The sequence below is a fragment of the Heterodontus francisci genome, chromosome 24 (assembly GCF_036365525.1).
Source record: "Heterodontus francisci isolate sHetFra1 chromosome 24, sHetFra1.hap1, whole genome shotgun sequence".
Lineage (NCBI taxonomy): Eukaryota > Metazoa > Chordata > Chondrichthyes > Heterodontiformes > Heterodontidae > Heterodontus > Heterodontus francisci.
The window spans coordinates 40,064,224-40,088,106 of record NC_090394.1 but is presented as its reverse complement, the minus strand read 5'-3'; the positions used below and the strand labels follow the sequence as shown (position 1 = coordinate 40,088,106).

General features: G+C 45.1%; 1 protein-coding gene across 2 annotated transcripts in view; it reads right to left on the bottom strand.

Moving 5' to 3' along the window:
• The window catches only part of LOC137383326 (protein kinase C beta type), a 296,759-nt gene that overhangs the window by 91,193 nt on the left and 181,683 nt on the right, over nt 1-23,883 (bottom strand). For both annotated transcript variants that reach the window (XM_068056010.1, XM_068056009.1), the window contains exons 4-5: nt 11,006-11,117; nt 8,481-8,609 (exon numbers count right to left, since the gene is read on the bottom strand). In XM_068056010.1, the coding sequence (XP_067912111.1) occupies nt 8,481-8,609; nt 11,006-11,117 (241 nt within the window). The remainder of the gene's footprint in view (nt 1-8,480; nt 8,610-11,005; nt 11,118-23,883) is intronic.

Sequence of the window (23,883 nt, the reverse complement as noted above, 5' to 3'; positions counted from 1 at the left end):
ATTTCATTACACATCAACATTTCATATCAGTTTGAATGTGACTTTAGAAAATAGTTCCTCTACCAATCACTGAAAACAAATTAATAGCACAGGGGCCACCATTCAGCCAATCATGCAAGTGCTGAAGCGACTAATTTGGAGTCCGTGTCCCCAGCTTTCACTTACTATAATTATTATTTGAGATGTCAGGAGGACAGTGTCAAGGGACCTTTAACACTGCATCTAATCCATGCTGTACCTGCTCTGAGAGTGTTTAATGATTATGATGCTCTGGATTTGATTTTTGATTAATATAATTTAACTGCTAATGTTAAAAAAAAACACCAATCAGAAGCCTTGGGCAGCTGAAGTGGAAAAGTGTTCTGATCCCCAGTAGCAACGTCCCTAACTTTCATCAGCACCAGACAAATCATTAAAACCAAGTGCCTGTGATCAAAAGTTTTGCAGGATTTAAATAGATAAATGATTCTTTGGTTTGACAAAGCACTGAGTTACGACCAGGTGTAAAATGTGTCAAGGGGTCTTTTGCTGTCTTTACCTGGTCTTATGGTAACAGGGTTTAATTTTAAACACACTGTGTTTTGAGCTTCCCCTTTGTGAATCCTTGTTCACAGCTTTCCAATTATAAAGACAAATAAACCAATTCACACAGGTTTTCTGAGGTTTAAAGAAGAAAGATGAAATTTTATTAAAACTTAAAACTCTAATAAGGTTAATGCCTACGGATGTACGAGGTGCCCACGCTAGCATGCACACGCGATACACACATGTAAATAGGGACAGAAAAGAGGAGAGGAAAACATAGAGACTTGTTGAGGCTATATCAGAAGTGTTTCATGTTTACTGCTTTGAGCTCCCTTGATTGCAGGTAGTCTTGCTGTTCATCGGAGCCTAGTGTTCTTCTTAAACCTTGTTTACGTAGGAGACTTTTCTCTCTTTGAGCTCATGTGTTTTCACAAGATTCAATTCTGTGGGAAAGAGATGGAGGCAGGCAGGACTGGAGAGGAGTTTCTGTTACAACCGGGAGCACGCGGCTTTCTCAGTTCAAATCCTCGTTTGGAAGGTCAAATTCAAAACCTCCAACAGTCAGTCAGTCATGTGACCAAAACTGGTCTGACCACTTCTTCTGTGTATTGGGGAAGCAATGACTGGGTCCTCATTGTTCTAACACTGTTTGTTACTATGCAAATGTTTTTCCAGTCAGGGGCTTGCAATTTTAAGTTTTAATGTTCATGTGGCAAAATCATGTGTGCCTTAGTCTTGGCAGAGGGTGGGGGGGGGGGGGGGGAGGGGAGGGGGAGGGGGGTTTGCCTGACAACTGCTTGAAGAATCTGATTCTAAAACACTTCCCCAAATTAAAGCAGAACAGCAGCACAGGGAACGCAGATCGAGAGGCCAAACCAGGACCGATAAGCAAGTGGAATCGAATTACAGGTAAGGGGATGGAGATAAAACCCATACAACAAATTAAAATTGCAGCAATCATTACATAAAACTGTAGCCATTTGTGCACAGCAAGATCCCAAACACAGTTAATTGGTCTTCTGGAGGTATTAGTTGATGGGAGATCTCTGGGTGAACTCCCTGCTGTTTGGCAATGTGATCAATGGGATTGACCTGAACTGTCAGACAGGACCATGGTTTAATGTCACAATCTGACATATAAAGTGCAATGTATTTTATCACATTCAGACTTGGTGCAGCTGGCACCAGCATCTATTCCCAAATGATAAAGCATCGCCCTCTAATGACCAGTTACAAATGGCACCATAATAGAGAAAGCAAGAAAGACTTACATTTATATAGCACCTTTGTTTTTTTTAAGACTTACATTTATATAGCACCTTTGTTTTTTTTTTAACATCCTCAAGACATCCCAAAACACTTTACAGCCAGATGATGTACTTTTGAAGTGTAATCACTGTTATAGTGTAGATCCCTCCTCTTTGTTCTCATTCCAAGCCCATACAATTGGTCACTCTTAATTCCCCCCTTAATTTTAATCTATTAATTTTCAAATATACCCAGTTAAATTTTGTGTGATTTCTTTAATCACTCCTGCTGGTTTTCCTCATTTGTTTACAATTGGTTCTATGCAGCTGGATGAAAATTACATTAACTATAGGGGAGACAGTGGCGTAGTGGTAATGTCATTGAAGGCGGACCAAAAGGCAAGAAACGCAGGTGAGGAATCGGGAGGTTTGTATAAGAAGCGCGTTGTAGTTGTGTACGCGCTTTGGTAGGAATTTATCCTACCCTGTCCCTAGTTCATAATGGCATTGGAAATTTCGGATCTATACGTGACTGCAGCTTAAGCTTTAACTTTGTATTCCTGTCTGCGTCATACTTGTCCCTGAGAACAGTCACAGTGGGTGCATAATTTTGCCAATGGGACAAATGTAACTCATGACCTTGCCTCTTACAATAGTGAGCACACTTAAAAAAATAGGACATACTGCGGTCTTGAAAGGCGCTATATAAATACACGTCTTTCGTCCTATCTCTGTAATCTCCTCCAACATTAGAATTTTCTCCAGAATTCTGCAATCTTCTGGCCGCCTGTACCTTTCCCACCTCACCATTTGCAGCTTTGCCATCCGCTTCCTAGGCCCATACTCTGGAAGTTCCTGCTTCAGACCCTCTTCCTGTCCCTCTTTAAAACCTTCTTTAAAATCCATCCCTTTGACCAAACCTCTCAGCTTGTAATCTCTCCTTGGTTCAGTTTGAGTTTCTTCCTTACTTATGCAATAGTGATAGGGATTCTTTAGTTAGGGAAACAGGTGTTTCTGCGTCTGCAGATGTGAATCCAGGATAGTATGTTGCCTCATTGGTACCAGTGTCAAGGATATCACTGAGTGGCTACAGAGCACTCTGAGGGGGGAGGGTGAACAGCCAGTGGTCATGATTCATGTCAGTACCAACAACATAGATTTAAAAAAAGGGATGAGGTCCTTCAGGCAGAATTTAGGGAGCTAGGAAAGAAAATAGCAAACAGGACCTCAGGTAGTAAGCTCCGGTGCCACGCGTTAGTGAATATAGAAATAGAAGGATAGAGCAGATGAATGCGTGGCTGGAGAAATGGTGCATGAGGAAGGGCTTTAGATTCCTGGGACATTGTGACTGATTCTGGGAGGAGATGGGACCTGTACAGGTCAAACAGGTTGCACCTGTAAAACATGGGGACTAATGTCCTTGTGGGGCAGTTTGCTAATGTTATTGGGGAGGGTTTAAACTAACTTAGCAGGGGTGTAGAAACCAGGAGGTAATATTCGAGAGGAAAACCAAGGTGCACCAAGAGAATTGGGAAAGGCAGATGGAAATGGAGTAGGAAATAGAATGTTGTTCCCTTGTTCAATAAGGGGAATAGGGATAACCCTGGGAATTATAGACCAGTCAGTCTTACGTCGGTAGTGGGCAAATTATTGGAGAGGATTCTGAGAGACAGGATTTATGATTATTTGGAAAAGCATGGTTTGATTAGAGACAGTCAGCAGAGCTTTGTGAGGGGCAGGTCATGCCTCGCAAGCCTTATTGAATTCTTTGAAGATGTGACAAAACACATTGATGAAGGAAGAGCAGTGGATGTGGTGTACATGGATTTTAGCAAGGCGTTTGATAAGGTTCCCCATGGTAGGCTTATTCAGAAAGTAAGGAGGCATGGGATTCAGGGAAAGATGGCTGTCTGGATATAAAATTGGCTGGCCCATAGAAGTCAGAGGGTGGTAGTAGATGGTAAGTATTCAGCATGGAGCTCGGTGACCAGTGGTGTTCCACAAGGTTCTGTTCTGGGACCTCTGCTCTTTGTGATTTTTATAAATGACTTGGATGAGGAAGTGGAAGGCTGGGTTAGCAAGTTTGCCGATGACACGAAGGTTGCTGGAGTTGTGGGTAGTGTGGAAGGCTGTTGTAGGTTGCAACGGGACATTGACAGGATGCAGAGCTGGGCTGAGAAGTGGCAGATGGAGTTCAACCTGGAAAAGTGTGAAGTGATTCATTTTGGAAGGTCGAATTTTAATGCGGAATGCAGGCTTAAAGACAGGATTCTTGGTAGTGTGGAGGAACAGAGGGATCTTGGGGTCCATGTCCATAGATCGCTCAAAGTTGCCACCCAAGTTGATAGGGTTGTTAAGAAGGCGTATGGTGTGTTGGCTTTCATTAACAGGGGGATTGAGTTTAAGAGCCGCGAGGTTCTGCTGCAGCTCTATAAGGCCCTGGTTCGACCACACTTGGAATATTGTGTTCAGTTCTGGTCGCCTCATTATAGGAAGGATGTGGAAGCTTTAGAGAGGGTGCAGAGGAGATTTACCAGGATGCTGCCTGGACTGGAGGGTATGTCCTACAAAGAAAGATTGAGGGAGCTAGGGCTTTTCTCATTGGAGCGAAGAAGTATAAGAGGTGACTTGATAGAGGGGTACAAGATGATAAGAGGCATAGATAGAGTGGATAGCCAGAGACTTTTTCCCAGGGCGGAGAGGGCTATCACCAGGGGGCATAATTTTAAGGTGATTGGAGGAAGGTTTCGGGGAGATGTCAGAGGTAGGTTCTTTACACAGAGAGTGGTGGGTGCGTGGAATGTGCTGCCAGCGGTGGTAGTAGAAGCAGATACATTAGGGGCAGTTAAGCGACTCTTGGATAGGTACATGGATGATAGTAGAATGAAGGGTAGGTAGTTAGTTTGATCTTAGAGTAGGTTAAAGGTTTGGCACAACATCGTGGGCTGAAGGGCCTGTACTGTGCTGTACTGTTCTATGTTCTATGTAACTAGTAATTCAGAGACCCAGGCTAATATCCTGGGGATATGGGATCAAATCTCATAATGGCAGCTGGTGGAATTTAATATTCAATTAATTAATTTAAAAATCTGGAATTGAAAGCTAGTTTCAGTAATGGTGCCATGAAACTATCACTAATTGTTGTAAAACCCCATCTGGTTCACCAATGTCCTTTAGGGAAGGAAATCTGCTGTCCTTATTTGGTCTGGCCTACATGTGACTCCAGACCCATAGCAATGTGGTTGACTCTTAACTGCCCTCTGAAATGACCTAGCAAGCCACTGAGTTCAAAGGCAATTAGGGATGGGCAACAAATGCTAGTCTTGCCACTGATGCCCACATCCCATAAAAGAATACGGGATAAGGCCAGAGGCAGCTGATCCAACCTAGTGTGGACCAAGCTGTAAGACAAGACCTCTGGGCTTTTCTTGATTGGGCGGCACAGTGGCGCAGTGGTTAGCACCGCAGCCTCACAGCTCCAGCGACCCAGGTTCAATTCTGGGTACTGCCTGTGTGGAGTTTGCAAGTTCTCCCTGTGTCTGCGTGGGTTTCCTCCGGGTGCTCCGGTTTCCTCCCACATGCCAAAGACTTGCAGGTTGATAGGTAAATTGGCCGTTATAAATTGCCCCTAGTATAGGTAGGTGGTAGGGAAATATAGGGACAGGTGGGGATGTGGTAGGAATATGGGATTAGTGTAGGATTAGTATAAATGGGTGGTTGATGGTCGGCACAGACTCGGTGGGCCGAAGGGCCTGTTTCAGTGCTGTATCTCTAAACTAAATAAACTAAACTAAACTATTGGGCTCGATTGCAGGTTTCACCTGTGATTATTCAGCTTCCTGATGAGAGCAAATAATGTGGAGAAGAGTCCACGTTGTTCAGGGGCTGTTAGAGAAGTGGGTGGGGGGGGGGGGGGGCGGCACAAGGAAAAGAAAGAATTTGAGTTTGGAAGATAGAAGAAAAAAGAATTAATGGCAATGGGCAGAGCAGTGGGACATGTGATGGTAACTCTTAACTTAATTATAAATATCCCATCACAATATGTGGGCCTAGCCCTGAACCCCAGCCTGTAAGTCTACCCATCATTTCAGGATCAACCCAAGCCTGTAAAGACAAACTAAAAACTTACATTTATATAGCTCCTATCATGGCATCAGGACTGCTCGAAATGCAGCAGTCAATCTGTGCGTAGCACAAAAAGAAATGTGGTAATGATCGGATCATCTGTTTTAGTGGCAGTTGATGGCTTACTACCCTACTCTCCTTTGAATAGTGCCATGGGATAGTTTCTCCTGCAAGGGCAGATTGGACTTTAGTTTAGTATCTCATCTGAAAGACAGTACCTCCAAAAGTGCAGCAATCCCTCAGCACTGCACTGAAATGCCAGTCTGGATTTTGTGCTCAAGTTTCGGGAGTGAGACTTGAACCCACCTTTGTGACATTCACACACAAGCCCCACTCAGATACATCTTACAGAATCAGCATGCAAGAACCCTTCTGACCAAGTCAGAGGCACAAGTACTATCCACTGAGGCACGGCTGACAATGTAGGATGGCAGCTGAGGTTATCCTATGATCTAACACTGTATCTTCTGACAACACAGACCAATCTTGTGTAAAATTGAGCAGCACCATCTTTATTACTGGCAGCTGCCTGAGTCGCCGCTGACCGTGATGTTTCAGTCAATGCTGCTGCATTTGTCAGTAGTGCGTCATCTAGTGGTTACATTGTCAACCAATGCAGCTTGCAAGAGTGGGGAAAATGAGTGTCAAATTTACAAGGTTCTCCACACACACATACACACACGCTCAGGCTTGGACAGGTCTTGCAATCTCTCCAACTAATCTCACACAGATAGTTCCTGTAAAAAGATTTGGCTGTAAATGGCATTGTTTTCCAATTCTGATCATCATTCTGTGACCCAAATATTTTTAGGTTCAGTTTAAAAATCAATCACCTTCTCCTGTGAAAACTTTTAAAATTTGATGTCCAGTCTTCCCATTCTTGCACGTGTCCCCGAGGTGGTAATATTTAGATCATAGCATAACCTCAGCCGGCAACCCACACTGTCAATGCTTGATGTACAGTTTTGTCCTAGCAGGGCGTTTCCTGCACCTCTCTGTCCCAGCAGGGTGTATTGTAGCCAAATTTGCTGACGATACAAAGATAGGTGGGAAAGCAAGTTGTGAGGAAGACAAAGAGAGTCTGCAAAGGGATATAGATAGGTTAAGTGAATGGACAAAAACTTGGCAGATGGAGTATAATGTGGGAAAATGTGAGGTTATCCACTTTGGTAGGAAAAATAGAAAAGCAGACTATTATTTAAATGAAGAGAGCCTAAAGAATGCCGTGGTACAGAGGGATCTGGGTGTCTTTGTACATGAATCACAAAAAGTTAGCATGCAGGTACAGCAAATAATTAGGAAGTCAAATTAGAGCTTGGCTACCCGACCCAAACCAGGCGCCATGTGTCGGGTTCCGGTCGGGTCGGGTCGGGTCGCTCTTCTGGGTCCAGCATTCGGGCTCGGATCGGGTCGGGCTGGGTTGGACATACTCTATCACCACCTCCAGTGAGTGGCTCCAATGTTAATGTACTTTTTGGACTAGAAAGGTTGTTTAGTTACAGTTTTTTTAAGCTTGTGCAGATCAGCAACAAAGTGAAAAACGGAAGGTAGGTTAACCGATGGTCAGGTCGGGCGCGGGAAAAATGGAAGGACTCGGGTTGGGTCGGGCTCGGGTCTCATTTGCAGACCCGAGCTGGCCTTTAATTCAAATGGAATGCTAGCCTTTATTGCAAGGGGATGGAATATAAAAGTAGGGAAGTCCTGCTACAACTGTACAGGGCATTAGTGAGACTGCACCTTGAGTCCTGTGTACAGTTTTGGTCTCCTTATTTAAGGAGGGATATACTTGCATTGGAGGCAGTTCAGAGAAGGTTCAGTAGGCTGATTTCAAGGCATTGTCTTATGAGGAAAGATTGAGCAGGTTGGGCCTCCACTCACTGGAATTTAGAAGAAGAAGAGGCAATCATATTGAAACATAGATTCTGAGGGGGCTCGACAGGGTAGACGCTGAGAGGATGTTTCCCCTTCTGGAGGAATCCAGAACTAGAGGGCACATTCAGAATAAGGGGTCTCACATTTAAGACAGAGATGAGGAGGAATTTCTTCTCTCAGAGGGTTGTGAATCTTTGGAATTCTTTTCCCCAGAGAGCAGAGGAGGCTGGGTCATTGAATATATTCAAGGCTGAGTTAGATATATTTTTGATATACAAGGGAGTTAAGGGTTATGGGGGGGGCAGGCAAGACAGTTGAGTTGATGCCACGATCAGATCAGCCATGATCTTATTGAATGGCAGAGCAGGCTTGGCTTGAATGGTTGAATGGCCCTACTCCTGCTCCTATTTCTTATGCTTTCTCCCAGCAGGGTGTTTCCTGCACTGCTCGGCCCCAGCAGGGTGTTCAGCTGTATTAATGTATGTTTTCCACGAGATGGCGGCAGTACTCCACCAGTTTCTATGGTTTAATAATACATCTTGTCAATCTGACCCAGGCCTGGCAAGAAATTTAAAATATTAGCATGGATTTGTAGAAGCAGTTATTTGCATTTATTCCAGATTCAGATCAATACCAGTGTAAGCATGGCTCTGAAGGCCAGAAACAGATTCTAAGCAGGCTATGATCCCAGAAACACAATGTTGCACTTACCTAAGACAGTGAGTAGATCTTTGACTATCTCAGCCTTAATGAATATGCGGCCCCTTCGTTCAGTGTGGTCCATTCCGCACATGCTGGGCACATTGGATACGCATCGCTTATGCACATTCATCATACAGGCTGAAAAACAAGATGTCTGAAGTCACTTTTACACTCCATTTATCACCCATCAGTTTTCCCAGTCCTCTTCCAAGGGGGTTAACCCGTGCTGGAGCCAGCTGCCCTCTGGGATCTCACGAAAGTGCCCATTCTCCATGTGTGGTCTTGGGCAGATGATGTGGGCAGGTGAACACAGCACCGCTGAGTCTGAACTAGATGTGGTGACACCGACACATATCACTTATCAGCAGAGGTCACAAGCTAGTAATCCCCAACCTCAGAAATATTACCTCCCCATTAACCCCAGAAATATTAACCTCAACCCCAGAAACATTACCCCCACATTCACCCGAAAAATATTAACCTCAATCCCAGAAACATTACCCCAAATTAACCCCCAAAAATATTAACCTCAATCCCAGAAATATTACCCCAAATTAACACCCAAAAATATTAACCTCAATCCCAGAAACATTACCCCAAATTAACCCCCAAAATATTAACCTCAATCCTAGAAACATTACCCCACATTAACCCCAAAAATATTAACCTCAATCCCAGAAACATTACCCCCATATTAACCCCAAAAATATTAACCTCAATCCCAGAAATATTACCCCCACATTAACCCCAAAAATATTAATCTCAATCCCAGAAACATTACCCCACATTAACCCCAAAAATATTAACCTCAATCTTAGAAACATTACCCCAAATTAACCCCCAAAAATATTAACCTCAATCCCAGAAATATTACCCCCACATTAACCCCAAAGATATTAATCTCAATCCCAGAAACATTACCCCACATTAACCCCAAAAATATTAACCTCAATCCCAGAAACATTACCCCAAATTAACCCCCAAAAATCTTAACCTCAATCCCAGAAATATTACCCCCACATTAACCCCAAAAATATTAATCTCAATCCCAGAAACATTACCCCAAATTAACCCCCAAAAATATTAACCTCAATCCCAGAAACATTACCCCAAATTAACCCCCAAAAATATTAACTTCAATCCCAGAAATATTACCCCCACATTAACCCCCAAAATATTAAACTCAATCCCAGAAACATTACCCCACATTAACCCCAAAAATATTAACCTCAATCCCAGAAACATTACCGCACATCAGCCCCCAAAATATTAACCTCAATCCTAGAAACATTACCCCACATTAACCCCCAAAATATTAACCTCAATCCCAGAAACATTACCCCCATATTAACCCCAAAAATATTAACCTCAATCCCAGAAATATTACCCCCACATTAACCCCAAAAATATTAACCTCAATCCCAGAAACATTACCCCACATTAACCCCAAAAATATTAACCTCAATCCTAGAAACATTACCCCACATTAACCCCAAAAATATTAACCTCAATCCCAGAAACATTACCCCCATATTAACCCCAAAAATATTAACCTCAATCCCAGAAACATTAACCCAAATTAACCCCCAAAAATATTAACCTCAATCCCAGAAACATTACCCCCACATTAACCCCAAAAATATTAATCTCAAGCCAAGAAACATTACCCCAAATTAACCCCCAAAATATTAAACTCAATCCCAGAAACATTACCCCCATATTAACCCCAAAAATATTAATCTCAATCCCAGAAACATTACCCTCACATTAACTCCCAAAAAGATTAACCCCAAAACCCTACAAACATTATCTTCTCAGATCATTACCCTCAACATATCAACTCCCAAAATACCAGAATACCCTCATATTGGAAAATATTACCCCCTAAAACCTCAGCATGTCATACCTATTGCTTCACCAAACCAGTATTTATTGTGTAATTGTAAACACTGACTCCACTATAAGTAATATCATAATAAGTTTGAGCCAGGAGGGCACTATTGCTCCATCCAATTATTGTCTTTCCCTGGAATATCTCGACATCATTTATTAAACCTGAATCCCTTCGGAGATAGGTGTGTACTGACGTAATGGTTATATTAATGGTCTAATATTCTACAGAATATGAGTTTAAAACTCTCTCCATGGCCATTTGAGGATTTGAATATAATTTAAAACAAATCTGGAAATACTGTTGAAAACCCCAATGTCTTTTAGAGAAGGAAACCTACCTTGCCCGGTCTGACCTATGTGACTTTAGTCCCACACCAAAGTGGTTGCCATTTCAGTGATCTAACAAGATATTCAATTATATCAAACAGTTATCAGCAGTTTAGAAGGTGACTCACCATCACCTTCTCAGGACAATTAAGGCTGTGTAATAACTGCTGGCCTTGCCAGTGATGCTCACATTCCGAGGGTGTCAGGAATATGCCCATTTCCCTTTGAAAATGTTTATATTTTCCTATCTCAATCTGTGCCCCTTTAAACAAGTGTGGAGGCAGAAAGTTTCAGCCCGATTTTATGACACTTACAGTCACATTTCATGCCCTGGTGGATGAGGCCATAGAGCAGGGAGCCACAGTGGTCACAGAACGTTGGGCTGGAATAGGTGTGAACCTTAAAACCATGTTTGTTCCTGGGATCCTGAAATAAAAGGAAATCAAGAAACAGGGTTAGAAGTCAGCAACAAGCAAAGTGAGCTGTTGAGGATGATAAATGCGGGGAGACATCGCAGGGAGGAACAGAGATATACTGTCAGCCCTGAACCCATTAAAAAACTCACAATGCAATCTAAAACTAACCATCACAGCAACAACACCAAGAGCACAAGGCAACAAAACCATCGAGAGTCAGTTAGCAGAGTGGTTTGACAGAGAACATTTGTACACCGCCTTCCAAATAACCAAATATTCCACGGTGCTTTACAGGGACAGGTGGGCACTGAGCAGTGAGTAGGACAGTTCGAGAAGTGACAGTCAAAGAGGTAGGCACTGAACATGAAGAGAGAGGTCGCTTGACAGAGAGATTGTCAAAACATGCTCAAGGGACTGAATGGCTTCCTCCTGTCCCTATGTTACCAATGGAGACCAGACCAGAAAGCAGGAACATAGTGAAGCAAAGAGAAGGTTGCAGGTGCACAGATGAAGAGCACAGGTACTTGAGGAACTTGAGGAAGAATGGAGAGAAGAGGCCACGGTCAGATTCAAAGATAAAGATGAGCATTTTGAAATCAATTTACTAAGGGAAGGAGAGCCAATGGATGTCAAGAAGGCAGGTGTGTCTGATGTAATATAGGCTGCAGCGCTCATCAGTGCAAGGGGAGATAGCCTGCATGGATTCACTGTTCTCTTTCCAGATTTCTCTTGAACTTTTCTTAAGTCCATCCCTATTGGAAAGCCCCAATAAGCTACTGGTTTTATGGCTATTACCATAGTGATTATGGACAAGTGTGGAGCATAAACACTGACATAAACCTATTGGCTGAATTGCATATTTTTGTGCAGTATATTCTAGGTAATCCTATGTACAACAGATGTCAAAGTGTGAGACAGAAAGATAAATGGAACAAGAGAAAAGGAAAGAATAAAAGAGAGACTAAAAGAAAGAACAAGGCACATTGTGGTCAGAAAGAGAAAGACACTATCGTGCTGGGCCCCCACCTGCCAAGAATGAGGCATATTAATTTCGCTCTATGGACATTTAATTTCAAATTGTTGCTGGGAAGAAGAGAAAAGCCTGTTACAAAGGCTGCCAGATGTGGATGGAAAACATTTGCATACTAACAGATGGTGGCTAACCATTTTTCCCTTGAATCTGAAGAAGCAGAAACAGGGTTAGAAGTAGACTCCAACAGAGTATTGTTAGCAAAGCTACAATTGGAACAGAGGAAGCTTGAATTTGAGGAAAGGGAAAAAGAAATAGAGAGGGAGAGGGAGAAAGAGAGCGCCTTCCAGAAGGAACATGAAGAAAATGAAAGGCAGGAGAGGGAGGGAGAAAGAATATTCTGGAAGGAATGTGAAGAAAGAGAGCTGAAGCGGCTTGAGTTCATTAGGGGGTGACAGAGTAACCCCAGTGAAAGCCTGGCCAATATGGAGGAGCGTAATTCAGGGCTAGATACAGAATTGTTAAAACTAGCTCAACTAATTCCAAAATTCAATGAGGAAGATGTAGAAATATTCTTTGTGTCCTTTGAGAAACTGGCAAGGCAACTAAAATGGCCAGCTGAGACCCGGGCTCTTTTACTACAAAGCAAGCTAACTGGAAAAGCCCATGAGGTTTATTTCCTGTTGCCAGATGAGAGTTCATCAAATTATGAACTGACCAAAAATGCTATCCTCGGGGCATATGAATTAGTACCCGAAGCCTATCACCAAAAGTTTAGAACTCACAAGAAGCAAGTTGATCAAACTTATCTGGAGTTTGAAAGAAGTAAGCAGCTGGCTTTTGACCAATGGCTGAGGGCTCTTAAAGTACAGTTCAGCTATGAGAATCTCAGAGAAGTAGTTCTGTTGGAGGAATTTAAACAATCTGTCCCGCTCTCAATAAAGACCCATGTAGAGGAGCAGCGGGTTCAGAGAGCCCGGCAAGTGGCCGTTCTAGCTGATGAGTTTGCTTTAATTTATAAGTCAGTTTCCTGGGGAGAACCTTTCCTAATCACCCCCTCAAATCCGAAAAGGACAAGGGTGGGAAGGTGATAGGAGCCCAAGCAGTCCTGGGAGAGAAAGGAAAGCAGGAGATGCGGGGGCTCTGCTCCAGCCAGAAAGGAAGGTGCTGTGAGCAGGAGCAAGACCTGGAGACCTGTGTGCTTCCACTGTAATAAAGCAGGGCAGTTAAAGCTGGCTGCTGGAAACTAAAGGGAAAACCTGTAGGGTTAAATCAGGGCACATCGGCTCAGTGAAGATGTGAATCTGATGGAAAGCACAGCAGAACAAGCTGTGGTTTTAACTGCAGTAAGAGTGAGACCCAGGAAGCTTACTACTACAAGTGCAGGAAAATTAAATTGGATTCCTGAGGGTTATCAGGGTTTTGTGTCTGAAGGGAAAGTAACCCCATACCCCTCGAGTGGGGCAAGCGAGCCCATAGTGATTCGCAGGGACACAAGGGCCACTAGATCCCTTTTACTGGGAAAAGGCCTGACCTTTCCCCCAGAGAGTGCAGTGAACACCAGAATGGCGGTGAATGGAATTGGAGGGCAGTGTATGCCTGTACCTGTACACAGGGTGCACCTGAAGTGCGACCTACTTTCGGGACCAGTGACCGTAGGGATTGTCCCTAGTTTGCCTGTGGATGGGGTTGACCTGCTGCTAGGTAATGATCAGGCGGGGCTGAAAGTGGTAACCCCCCCACTCCCCCCACTCCCGCAGTAGTGAAAGAAAGACCGCAGTCAGAGAGACAGGGCAGTAGAAGTAGATGGACCTCTGCATTTTCCCTGAATATGTAGTGGATCAGGCCATGATCAAAGCAGCTCCCCCAGAGCAGACTGCATTGGCACTGCAGGCAGATGACCAGGTCTGTATGTCTGAGACTTTCTTTGGAAAGTTAGGAGACCCAGGGAAGGAATTAAATGGATTTTCCCTAGCTGGGACTCAGCGAGCCAACCCAGTATTGCGAGAGTTAGCACAGGCTGAAAATGAAAGTTTGAAAGTGAAGCAGAGGAAATCCTTGATTGCTACTATTTAAAGAATAAGGTACTGATGAGGAAATGGAGTTCTCCTCACAGACCTGAGAGCAAGGAGTAGTGCCACAGAGGTACTGGACAGAAATATTAAGAAGGGCCCACGAGACTACAGTGGCTGTACATGCCGGTATACGAAAGACCAAAGCCCGTATAAGACAGCAGTTTGACTGGCCAAAACTCCACAAAGATATGGTGGAGTACTGCAGGAGTTGCACTAAGTCCTGTATCGGTGTTAGGAGGACCTTCTAGCAGAGGGCTAGTGAACTATAAGGGACCCCCGCTGAGAACAAACGGGGACAGGCAGGCACTAGGCTAGAAAAAGGTTAGAAAGGGAAGGGGAAAAAGTGACCAAAAGGGCAGATTAAAGGAAGTCTGGGAGGAATCCCGGATGAAAATCACTACTGTTCGGTCAGCCAATAGCAAAAAATGTGAGAAATTAGACCCCACATCCTTCTATGTAAATACAGACACTAGAAGCACCCCACCAGAGTTGCTAATAGCATTTTCAGGAACCTACAGAGCCAAAGAAAGACCTCTAGGGGGCACAGAAACTGTGAGGGTGATGCTTCACCTAGTCAAAGTGCCACAGGGGAGTGCAGTAGAGTCTGCAGAAACACCTGCAGGCATGAGTGTCCCAGAGGACAAAGGGGAGATTAGCAAAGAATCCCTCCCCCACAGTCAGAAAAAAAGCAAACCATCCATCCCCTGAATTCAAAAGTCTTTGCATGACTCAGCAAAGCACTGAGGGAGAGTTCAGCATAGACCCACCCACCACTGATCCTCTTGAAAAAAAAATTCCAACTCAGGATTAATTAAACCTAACCATCTCAAAGACTCTAGGCAGCCACTGAAATGGGCAAACAGAAGAAAAACTCCCCCACCAAAAAAAACACATGTTTACTGCGATGCCAAAAAGAGAGGCGGGAGGAGGTGGGGGCAGTTTTAAAAAGTTTTAGGATTTATGAAGAAATGTGAATGAATGAGAGAGAGAAATGCGTGTTTTTCCCCTGTATCTTATATTTTCTGTCTCAACCCTTTTTATGAAATACTCTCTTTAAAAAAAATCATATTTCATTCTGTTGGGTGTGGAGGTGTCATGCTAGACCCCCACCTGCCAAGAATGAGGCATATTAATTTCAGCATATGGACATTAAATTTCAAATTGTTGCTTGGAAGAAGAGAAGGCCTGTTACAAGGGCTGCCAGACTTGAATGGAAAACATTTGTATACTAACAGACCGTGCTTGTGCAGACAAAGGACCATTCCCTGACACATTCAACCCACAATGGATGTAAGACAGTGAGGGGTGGGAAGCGCATTCCAGGGGCTGCTGGGGTGATGCAATCCATAGGGGCCAGGTCTGGTTGGACCAGCTGGTCACAGGACTAACTGGCTGTTCACGGGTTTTTTGAACAAGCCACAGAGAGTTTGAACGGAATAAGACTGTCTGTTCCTGTGCTCAGAATATCTCTCCTGTCTGCTTCAATCTCTTTCTCGCAATCCTCTGCATCCCAAGAGAGAAAAGTCTCCTACAGCGAACAAGGTTTAAGAAGAATACTGGGCCCCAACGAAAAGCAAGATCTACCTACAATCAAGGATTCTACAGTGAACTTGATGAACCGTAACAAAAACTCTTCAGATATTGCCTCAAACTTTTCCACTTATTTTTCTGCTGCTCTTTTCTGTCTCTATTTGCATGTGTGTAGCGTGTATGCATGCATTCTAGCGTGGGGCGCGTCGTGCATCCGTAGGCGTCAACTGAATTAGAGTTTAAGTTCAAGTTTAATAATTTACAACTTTTCTTCTTTAAACCTAAGAAAGCCTGTTTGTGCTGGTTTCTTTGCCTTATAATTGGAAAGTGATGAAAAAGGATTCACCAAGGGAGAGCTGAAAACACAGTGTGTTTAAAATTATAACCTGTTACAGTAAGACCAGGTGAAGGCTGAGAAAGACCCCTAGACACCCCTTTCTCAACTGGTCATAACAACACATATGGGCTTGATTTTGTGCAGGAGGTGGGGCTCCCGGCATCAGGCCGAAAAGGAGGGGGGAACCCTGCCTCTGTTTCTTTTCAGCCCCCGGAGAGATTCTCCGGTCTTTTGGGGTGAAAGTTTAAGGAGGCGGGCTCCCTGTCCCTTTAAAGACTTAATGGGGATGGGGATCCCACCCCCAAGAGCTGCCAGCCAATCAGAGGGCAAGCAGCTCAGCAGTATCAGCAGTGCCACCAGGAGTGGTGGCCACTGCTGGTACTGCAGAGGCCTTGGACCCAGGTCCAGCGCTGAAACCCAGGAGAAGAGGTAGGTGAGGTGGGGTCACTGGGGCCAATCCGGTTGCCCCCAGTAAGGGGGTGTGGGCATTTGGTCCAGGGAGAGGGGGACCCGGGGGGTGAATTGGTTCCCGGTGGGGTCCTCCATGGCCACAAATTGCCCTGGAAGAGGACACCCCCCGAGCCCGTAGTGAGGGCATCTCGTTTTCCAAGGCATCCTCCCCGCGTGGCAGAGGCCCCACCCCTCCCCAGCAGCAGCGGGAAGAGGCCCTTAAGAGGCCATTAGTAGGCCCCTTAAGGGCCTCAATTAGTCTCTGGGTGGGTAGGCCGTCATTTGCCGATCCCAACCCCGAGAAGATTTGGCCCGGCAATCCCGGCGTCGGCTTACATGGCAGCCCCTGCCGCTCTGATTCTCTGTCCCCGCCCCCTGGTCACGGAACCCCCACTGAGAGGACAACAAGATCCAGCCCAGAGAGTAGGAGATAGCATAGAGAGACAGAAACTGAGATACAGACAGTGGGAGACAAAACGGCCACAGCAAACATAATGACAATGAGACAGCTGTCATGAATCCACAAGAACATGAAAAAGCTGTTGGGAGTGTGTAGGTTTGTTCTGAAAGGGAGTAGGAGCTGAAATCAAAGGTTCAACAGTAAGTGATTTCAGAGGATGTTATAAGCTGAAAAGCGGAATCTGAGTGAGATATTCATTGAAGAGCAGCTGTTTTAGTTCATGTCATTTCTGACTGCTTTAAAAGCGGTCTTTCTGTAAGCAGCACAGTCAAAGGAGGAGTAATGTTACATCACAAATCCACTCACACATGTGTGCACACACAGGTAACACACATACAATTCCCAGTGTAACAGTGGGTTATTTCTTGCCAGCCTGAATCCTGCTTTAATACAGCACAGCATCAGTCTCATTATGTGAATACCGCAACAGAGTAAACACACACAGCACAGTGACAATCAGTGTCCGCACTGCACGTCCAGTAACACCTAAAGCCCAAACTAACTTCAATGAGCAATAGTTATAGGGGACTCTATAGCCAGGGGCATAGATAGGCGCTTCTTAGTTTAGTTTAGAGATACAGCACTGAAACAGGCCCTTCGGCCCACCGAGTCTGTGCCGACCATTAACCACCCATTTATACTAATCCTACACTAATCCCATATTCCTACCACATCCCCACCTGTCCCTATATTTCCCTACCACCTACCTAAACTAGGGGCAATTTATAATGGCCAATTAACCTATCAACCTGCAAGTCTTTGGCATGTGGGAGGAAACCGGAGCACCCGGAGGAAACCCACGCAGACACAAGGAGAACTTGCAAACTCCACACAGGCAGTACCCAGAATTGAACCCGGGTCGCTGGAGCTGTGAGGCTGCGGTGCTAACCACTGCGCCGCTTCTGTGGACATGAAAGAGACTCCAGGATGGTATGTTGCCTCCCTGGTGCCAGGGTCAAGGATGTCTCTGAACGGACAGGGGGCATTCTGAAGGGGGAGGGTGAACAGCCAGAGGTTGTGGTACACGTCGGTACCAACGACATAGGCAGGAAGAGTGACGAGGTCCTGCAGGGGGAGTTTAGGGAGTTAGGTAGAAAGTTAAAAGACAGGACCTCTAGGGTTGTAATCTCGGGATTACTCCCTGTGCCACGTGCCAGTGAGGCTAGAAATAGGAAGATAGTGCAGCTAAACACGTGGCTGAACAGCTGGTGTAGGAGGGAGGGTTTCAGATATCTGGATCATTGGGATCTCTTCAAGGACAGGTGGGACCTGTACAAGAAGGACGGGTTGCATCTAAACTGGAGGGGCACAAATATCCTGGCTGCGAGGTTTGCTAGTGTCACTCAGGAGGGTTTAAACTAGTGTGGCAGGGGGGTGGGAACCAGAGCAGTAAGACAGCAGGTGAAATAACGGAGGGGGAACGAGTAAATAAGCCCAGTAAGACTAAGAGGAAGAGCAGGCAGAGATATGTTGCTGAGCACAGCAGGACTGGTGGTCTGAAGTGAGGTACTAAATGAGTACTTTGCATCAGTATTCACCAAAGAGAAGGACTTGGTGGATGATGAGTCTAGGGAAGGGAGTGTGGATAGTCTGGGTCATGTCGTTATCAAAAAGGAGGTGTTGGGCGTCTTGCAAAGCATTAAGGTAGATAAGTCCCCAGGGCCTGATATGATCTACCCCAGAATACTGAGGGAGGCAAGGGAAGAAATTGCTGGGGCCTTGACAGAAATCTTTGTATCCTCATTGGCTACAGGTGAGGTCCCAGATGACTGGAGAAAAGCCAATGTTGTTCCTTTGTTTAAGAAGGGTAGCAAGGATAATCCAGGAAATTATAGGCCGGTGAGCCTTACGTCAGTGGTAGGGAAATTATTAGAGAGGATTCTTCGGGACAGGATTTACTCCCATTTGGAAACAAATTAACTTATTAGCGAAAGGCGGCATGGATTTGTGAAGGGGAGGTCGTGTCTTACTAACTTGATTGAGTTTTTTGAGGAAGTAACGAAGATGATTGATGAAGGATGGCAGTGGATGTTGTCTATCTGCACTTCAGTCAAGCCTTTGACAAGGTCCCTCATGGCAGACTTGTACAAAAGGTGAAGTCACATGGGATCAGAGGTGAGCTGGCAAGATGGATACAGAACTGGCTCGGTCATAGAAGAGAGGGTAGCAGTGGAAGGGTGCTTTTCTGAATGGAGGGCTGTGATTCCGCAGGGATCAGTGCTGGGACCTTTGCTGTTTGTATTATATATAAATGATTTGGAGGAAAATGTTGCTGGCCTGATTAGTAAGCTTGTGGACAACACAAAGGTTGGTGGAGTTGCGGATAGTGATGAGGATTGTCAGAGGATACTGCAGGATATAGATCGGTTGGAGACTTGAGCGGAGAAATGGCAGATGGAGTTTAATCCGGACAAATGTGAGGTAATGCATTTTGGAAGATCTAATACAGGTGGGAAGTATACAGTAAATGGCAGAATCCTTAGGAGTATTGACAGGCAGAGAGATCTGGGCGTACAGGTCCATAGGTCACTGAAAGTGGCAATGCAGGTGGATAAGGTATTCAAGAAGGCATACGGCATGCTTGCCTTCATCGGTCAGGGCATAGAGTATAAAAATTGGCAAGTCATGCTGCAGCTGTACAGAACCTTAGTTAGGCCACACTTAGAATATTGCGTGCAATTCTGGTCGCCACCCTACCAGAAGGACGTGGAGGCTTTGGAGAGGGTACAGAAGAGGTTTACCAGGATGTTGCCTGGTCTGGAGGGCATTAGCTATGAGGAGAGGTTGGATAAAATCAGATTGTTTTCTCTGGAACGACGGAGGTGGAGGGGCGACATGATAGAGGTTTACAAAGTTATGAGCGGCATGGACAGAGTGGATAGTCAGAAGCTTTTTCCCAGGGTGGAAGAGTCAGTTACTAGGTACATAGGTTTAAGGTGTGAGGGGCAAAGTTTAGAGGGGATGTGCGAGGCAAGTTTTTTACACAGAGGGTGGTGAGTGCCTGGAACTTGCTGCCGGGGGAGGTGGTGGAAGCAGGTACGATAGCGACGTTTAAGAGGCATCTTGACAAATACATGAATAGGATGGGAATAGAGGGATACGGTCCCCGGAAGTGAAGGTTTTAGTTTAGACAGGCATCAAGATCGGCGCAGGCTTGGAGGGCCGAATGGCCTGTTCCTGTGCTGTACTGTTCTTTGTTCTATGTAACCCACCGACAAGCCAACAGTAACATTATACATACTTGGAGACAGTGAGACTGAATGGACACGAGATGCCTGAGAATGTAAGGCAGGCACTGTTGGAAGGGATCTCTTGAAGACAGACTGATATATGTTTCTAATTGCCAGCAATGCCCAGGCACCTGAGCAAACCAGAATCACAGAACACCATGTGAATGGGGATGGGGAGTGTGAGGCGTGAGGCATGGTGCAGAGGTGAGGAACAGCAAAAGGATAGTGGCCCGAAGGGTCAGGTTGGTTCCTTGCTCAGCTGCTCTGCCTCAAGATTTGGAGCTTGAAGGAACTGCTCAGGAAAGGAGATGGCACTCTCAGCAAAATGGTCTCCAGGAGTCGCATGAGCCTGTATAAAATATCTTGCACAGTCTGGCTAAAATTGTGAAGGAGTCGATGAGCCACCTCTCTAGGAAATGTCTGGCCTACCTTAGAGTTTGCAATAACTCCAGGAATATTTGCAGCAAAGAATGTCATGTTGACTGCATGTGTACATCAGCCTGTGCCTGATTTTATCGGGCAATTTCAACCCAACTCGCCCGTCATGAAATTGGCAGCATCGGGACAATGCTGGCTTTACACTCTGCCCAGGTTTACTCTCCACTGAGCTCAGTAAGGAGTAATGTTGTGACTATGTTTCACACCTGGTGGGTTAGATTAAAATTACCCTTCAGGTGCCTGCATGTGTATATATGTCTGTGTGCTTGCATGCACGTAGCCTGTGTGTGTGTGCGTATCTGTGTGTGTGCGTATCTGTGTGTATGTGAGAGATGTGTGTGTGCATGCATGGATTCCTAGAGAATTGTTACTTCAATTGCAAAGTCTGCCTCTGTAGACCGGACATTTAACTGGTGGTTACATTGCTCCAGATTCTCATCAGCATTTCTCTCTCTTCAGGTACTGTCCCACTTTCCTTTAAATATGCTGTCATCAGCTCTCTCCTCAAAATAAAACTCTTGACCACACTGTCTTTGCAAGTTACTACCCCATCTCCAAACTCCCTTTCCTCTCCTTGCATGTGTTGTTGCCTTCCACATCCGTGTTCATCTTTCCCAAAACTCCATGTTTCAATCCCTCCAATCAGGTTTACACCCCTGTCATAGTACATAAATCACAAATGACATCCTATGTGAATGCAACAAAGGTAAACTTTCCATCCTCGTCCTTCTCTAGCTGTCTGCAACCTTTGACACGGTTGACCACGCCATTCTTCTCCAACACCTCTCCACCGTCATCCAGCCGGGTGGGACTGCACTCACCTGGTTCCATTCTTATCTATCAAATTGTAGCCAGTGAATCACTTGCAATGGCTTCTCTTTCTGCTCCTGCACTGTTACCTCTGGTGTCCCCCTAGGATCTATCCTTGGCCACCGCCTATTTCTCATCTACATACTGTCCCTTGGTGAAATCATCCAAAATCACAGCATTAGTTTTCACATATATGCTGACCATACCCAGCTCTACCTCATCACCACCTTACTTGACTCCTCCACAGGATTCCATCAGCTCCTGGAAACATTTTGCATCCAGTTGCAGCATCAAACATCAAAGTTCAATGGCTTAAAGGTAATACTTTCACAAATCAGAGAATCTTACAGCACAGAAGGAGGCCATTTGGCCCATCATACTTGTGCCAGTTCTCTGAAAGAGCTATCCAATTGGTCCCACTCCACTGCTCTTCTCCCATAGCCCTGCAAGTTTTCCCTTTTCAAGTATTTATGCAATTCCCTTTTGAAAGTTATTATTGAATCTGCTTCCACCACTGTTTCAGGCAGTGCATTCCAAATTCGAACAAGTCACTGCATTAAAGAGTTCTTATGTCACATCTGGCTCTTTTGCCAATTACCTTTAAATCCATGTCCTCTGGTTACTGATGGTCCTGTCAGTGGAAACAGTTTCTCCCTATTTACTCTATCAAAACCCCTCATAATTTTGAACATCTCTATTCGATGATTGAGAGGTTTTCAATCCACACCTTTGGGAAAAGGAAACTCATGTTTGCAGATGATCAAATGACAGAGAATAAAGTCAAAGAGTCCATTGAGCAGGATGGTCTGTGAATGTATATGTCTCACAGCCAGCAGTGGGGCTACAAAGTTTATTGTTCAGGAATCTGCAATGCCCTGGAATTGTCTTTTTAAACTCCGTCTGCAGCTCCTTTCTGAATGCGACAATGGAACTTGAGAGAAAGCAGCATGAGACACGAAGTGGGAATTTTCTAGACTGATCTTTACATTGTTGAAGGACTACTCTGTGTATTTATCTGTAATATAAATAAAGGCCAATAGAGGGAGTGCTGAGCCATTAAGTATAAAAAGACCTTGGATTAGAAATTGGAGATTAGAGATTGGCTTTTTGGACACAGGGGTGGCGATTCGTGATCTGCCTATGCCTATGCAGATCGAGGTGGGTATCACACAATTTTGGTGTCCCCACCTAATCTGCAAGATGATAGTGTAGGGCTGAGCAGATGCCACACTTCTGTCTGCACCTCCAAACTGCCTGCAGCCTGTGCACACAGCAGGAAGGTGCCAGCAGCATTGTCTGCAGACCACACGGTACAGCCAGCCTGCTCTTCTTAATGGCAGGCTGTATCTTAAAGGGAAGTGGTACAAAAATATTGCTGCAATATAAATTATTGTAAAGTGAAAACCAGGGTAGACAGGGTTCCAGAGTGACGGTGGCGAAAACATTAGTGGTGGAGGTGGAATGCCATGGTTCCACAGGGTTCCAGGAGCCCTCAAGGGCCACCCTCAGAAGGGAGTGAGAGCAGGTAGCCTGGTAGGCCAATTCCTGGACTCTTGACCCAAGAACCTGGCAGAAATCCCACAAGAAGTTTAATGACCTCACCTGGGTGGTCAAGGTCAGTGAATGCATCTTCACATAACATCTCCTACCCACCACAACACCAGCCTGTCACACTGCTCAATACACCACATCCCCATCACTCACCCAGCAATACTCCCTGGTACTCCGGACTTGCGCCTAACTTCCAGTTACTCCACCTCATCCTTGCACACCTACCAATGTTGCCAGCCTCACAGGCACCTCTTACTACCTTAACATATATTCAACTATGACATGCATATCACCCACACAAACTGCTACACAACCACTTATATTCTGCAGCTTCACACTTGTTGTTTGTAGACTGAGTGAGGAGACTGCCTGCACATTTGTTGACCAAATTTGGAATCCTGGCAGCACATCAGCCAGTTGGACTGTGTAACACCAGGACAGCGTCCATTCAAGGTCTTCTGGCACACTCAGTGGCCACCCCTGCACGTGCCTTCTTATCCAGCAACGTCCACAGGAAGTGGCTGACGACACGGGACAGACCAGTAGAGCGATGTGATGCTCCATGAGGATATTTTGTGCCCCTTGCATTTATATAGCGCCTTTCACAACTTCAGCTTTACAGCCAATAAACTATTTTGAAGTGTGGTCACAGTTGTAATGTAGGAAATGCGGCAGCCAATTTGTGCACAGCAAGATTCCAAAAACAGTAATGTGATAATGACTGTTTTAGATGTTGGTTGAGGGATTAATATTGCCCAGGACACCAGGGAGAACTCCCCTGCTCTTTTTCAAATAGTGCCATAGAATCGCTTGTGTCCACCCGAGAGGGGAGATGGAGCTTCAGTTTAACGCCTTATCCGAACGACAGCACTTCCTACAGTGCAGCACTCCCTCAGTACTGCTAGATTATGCGTTCAGGTCTTTG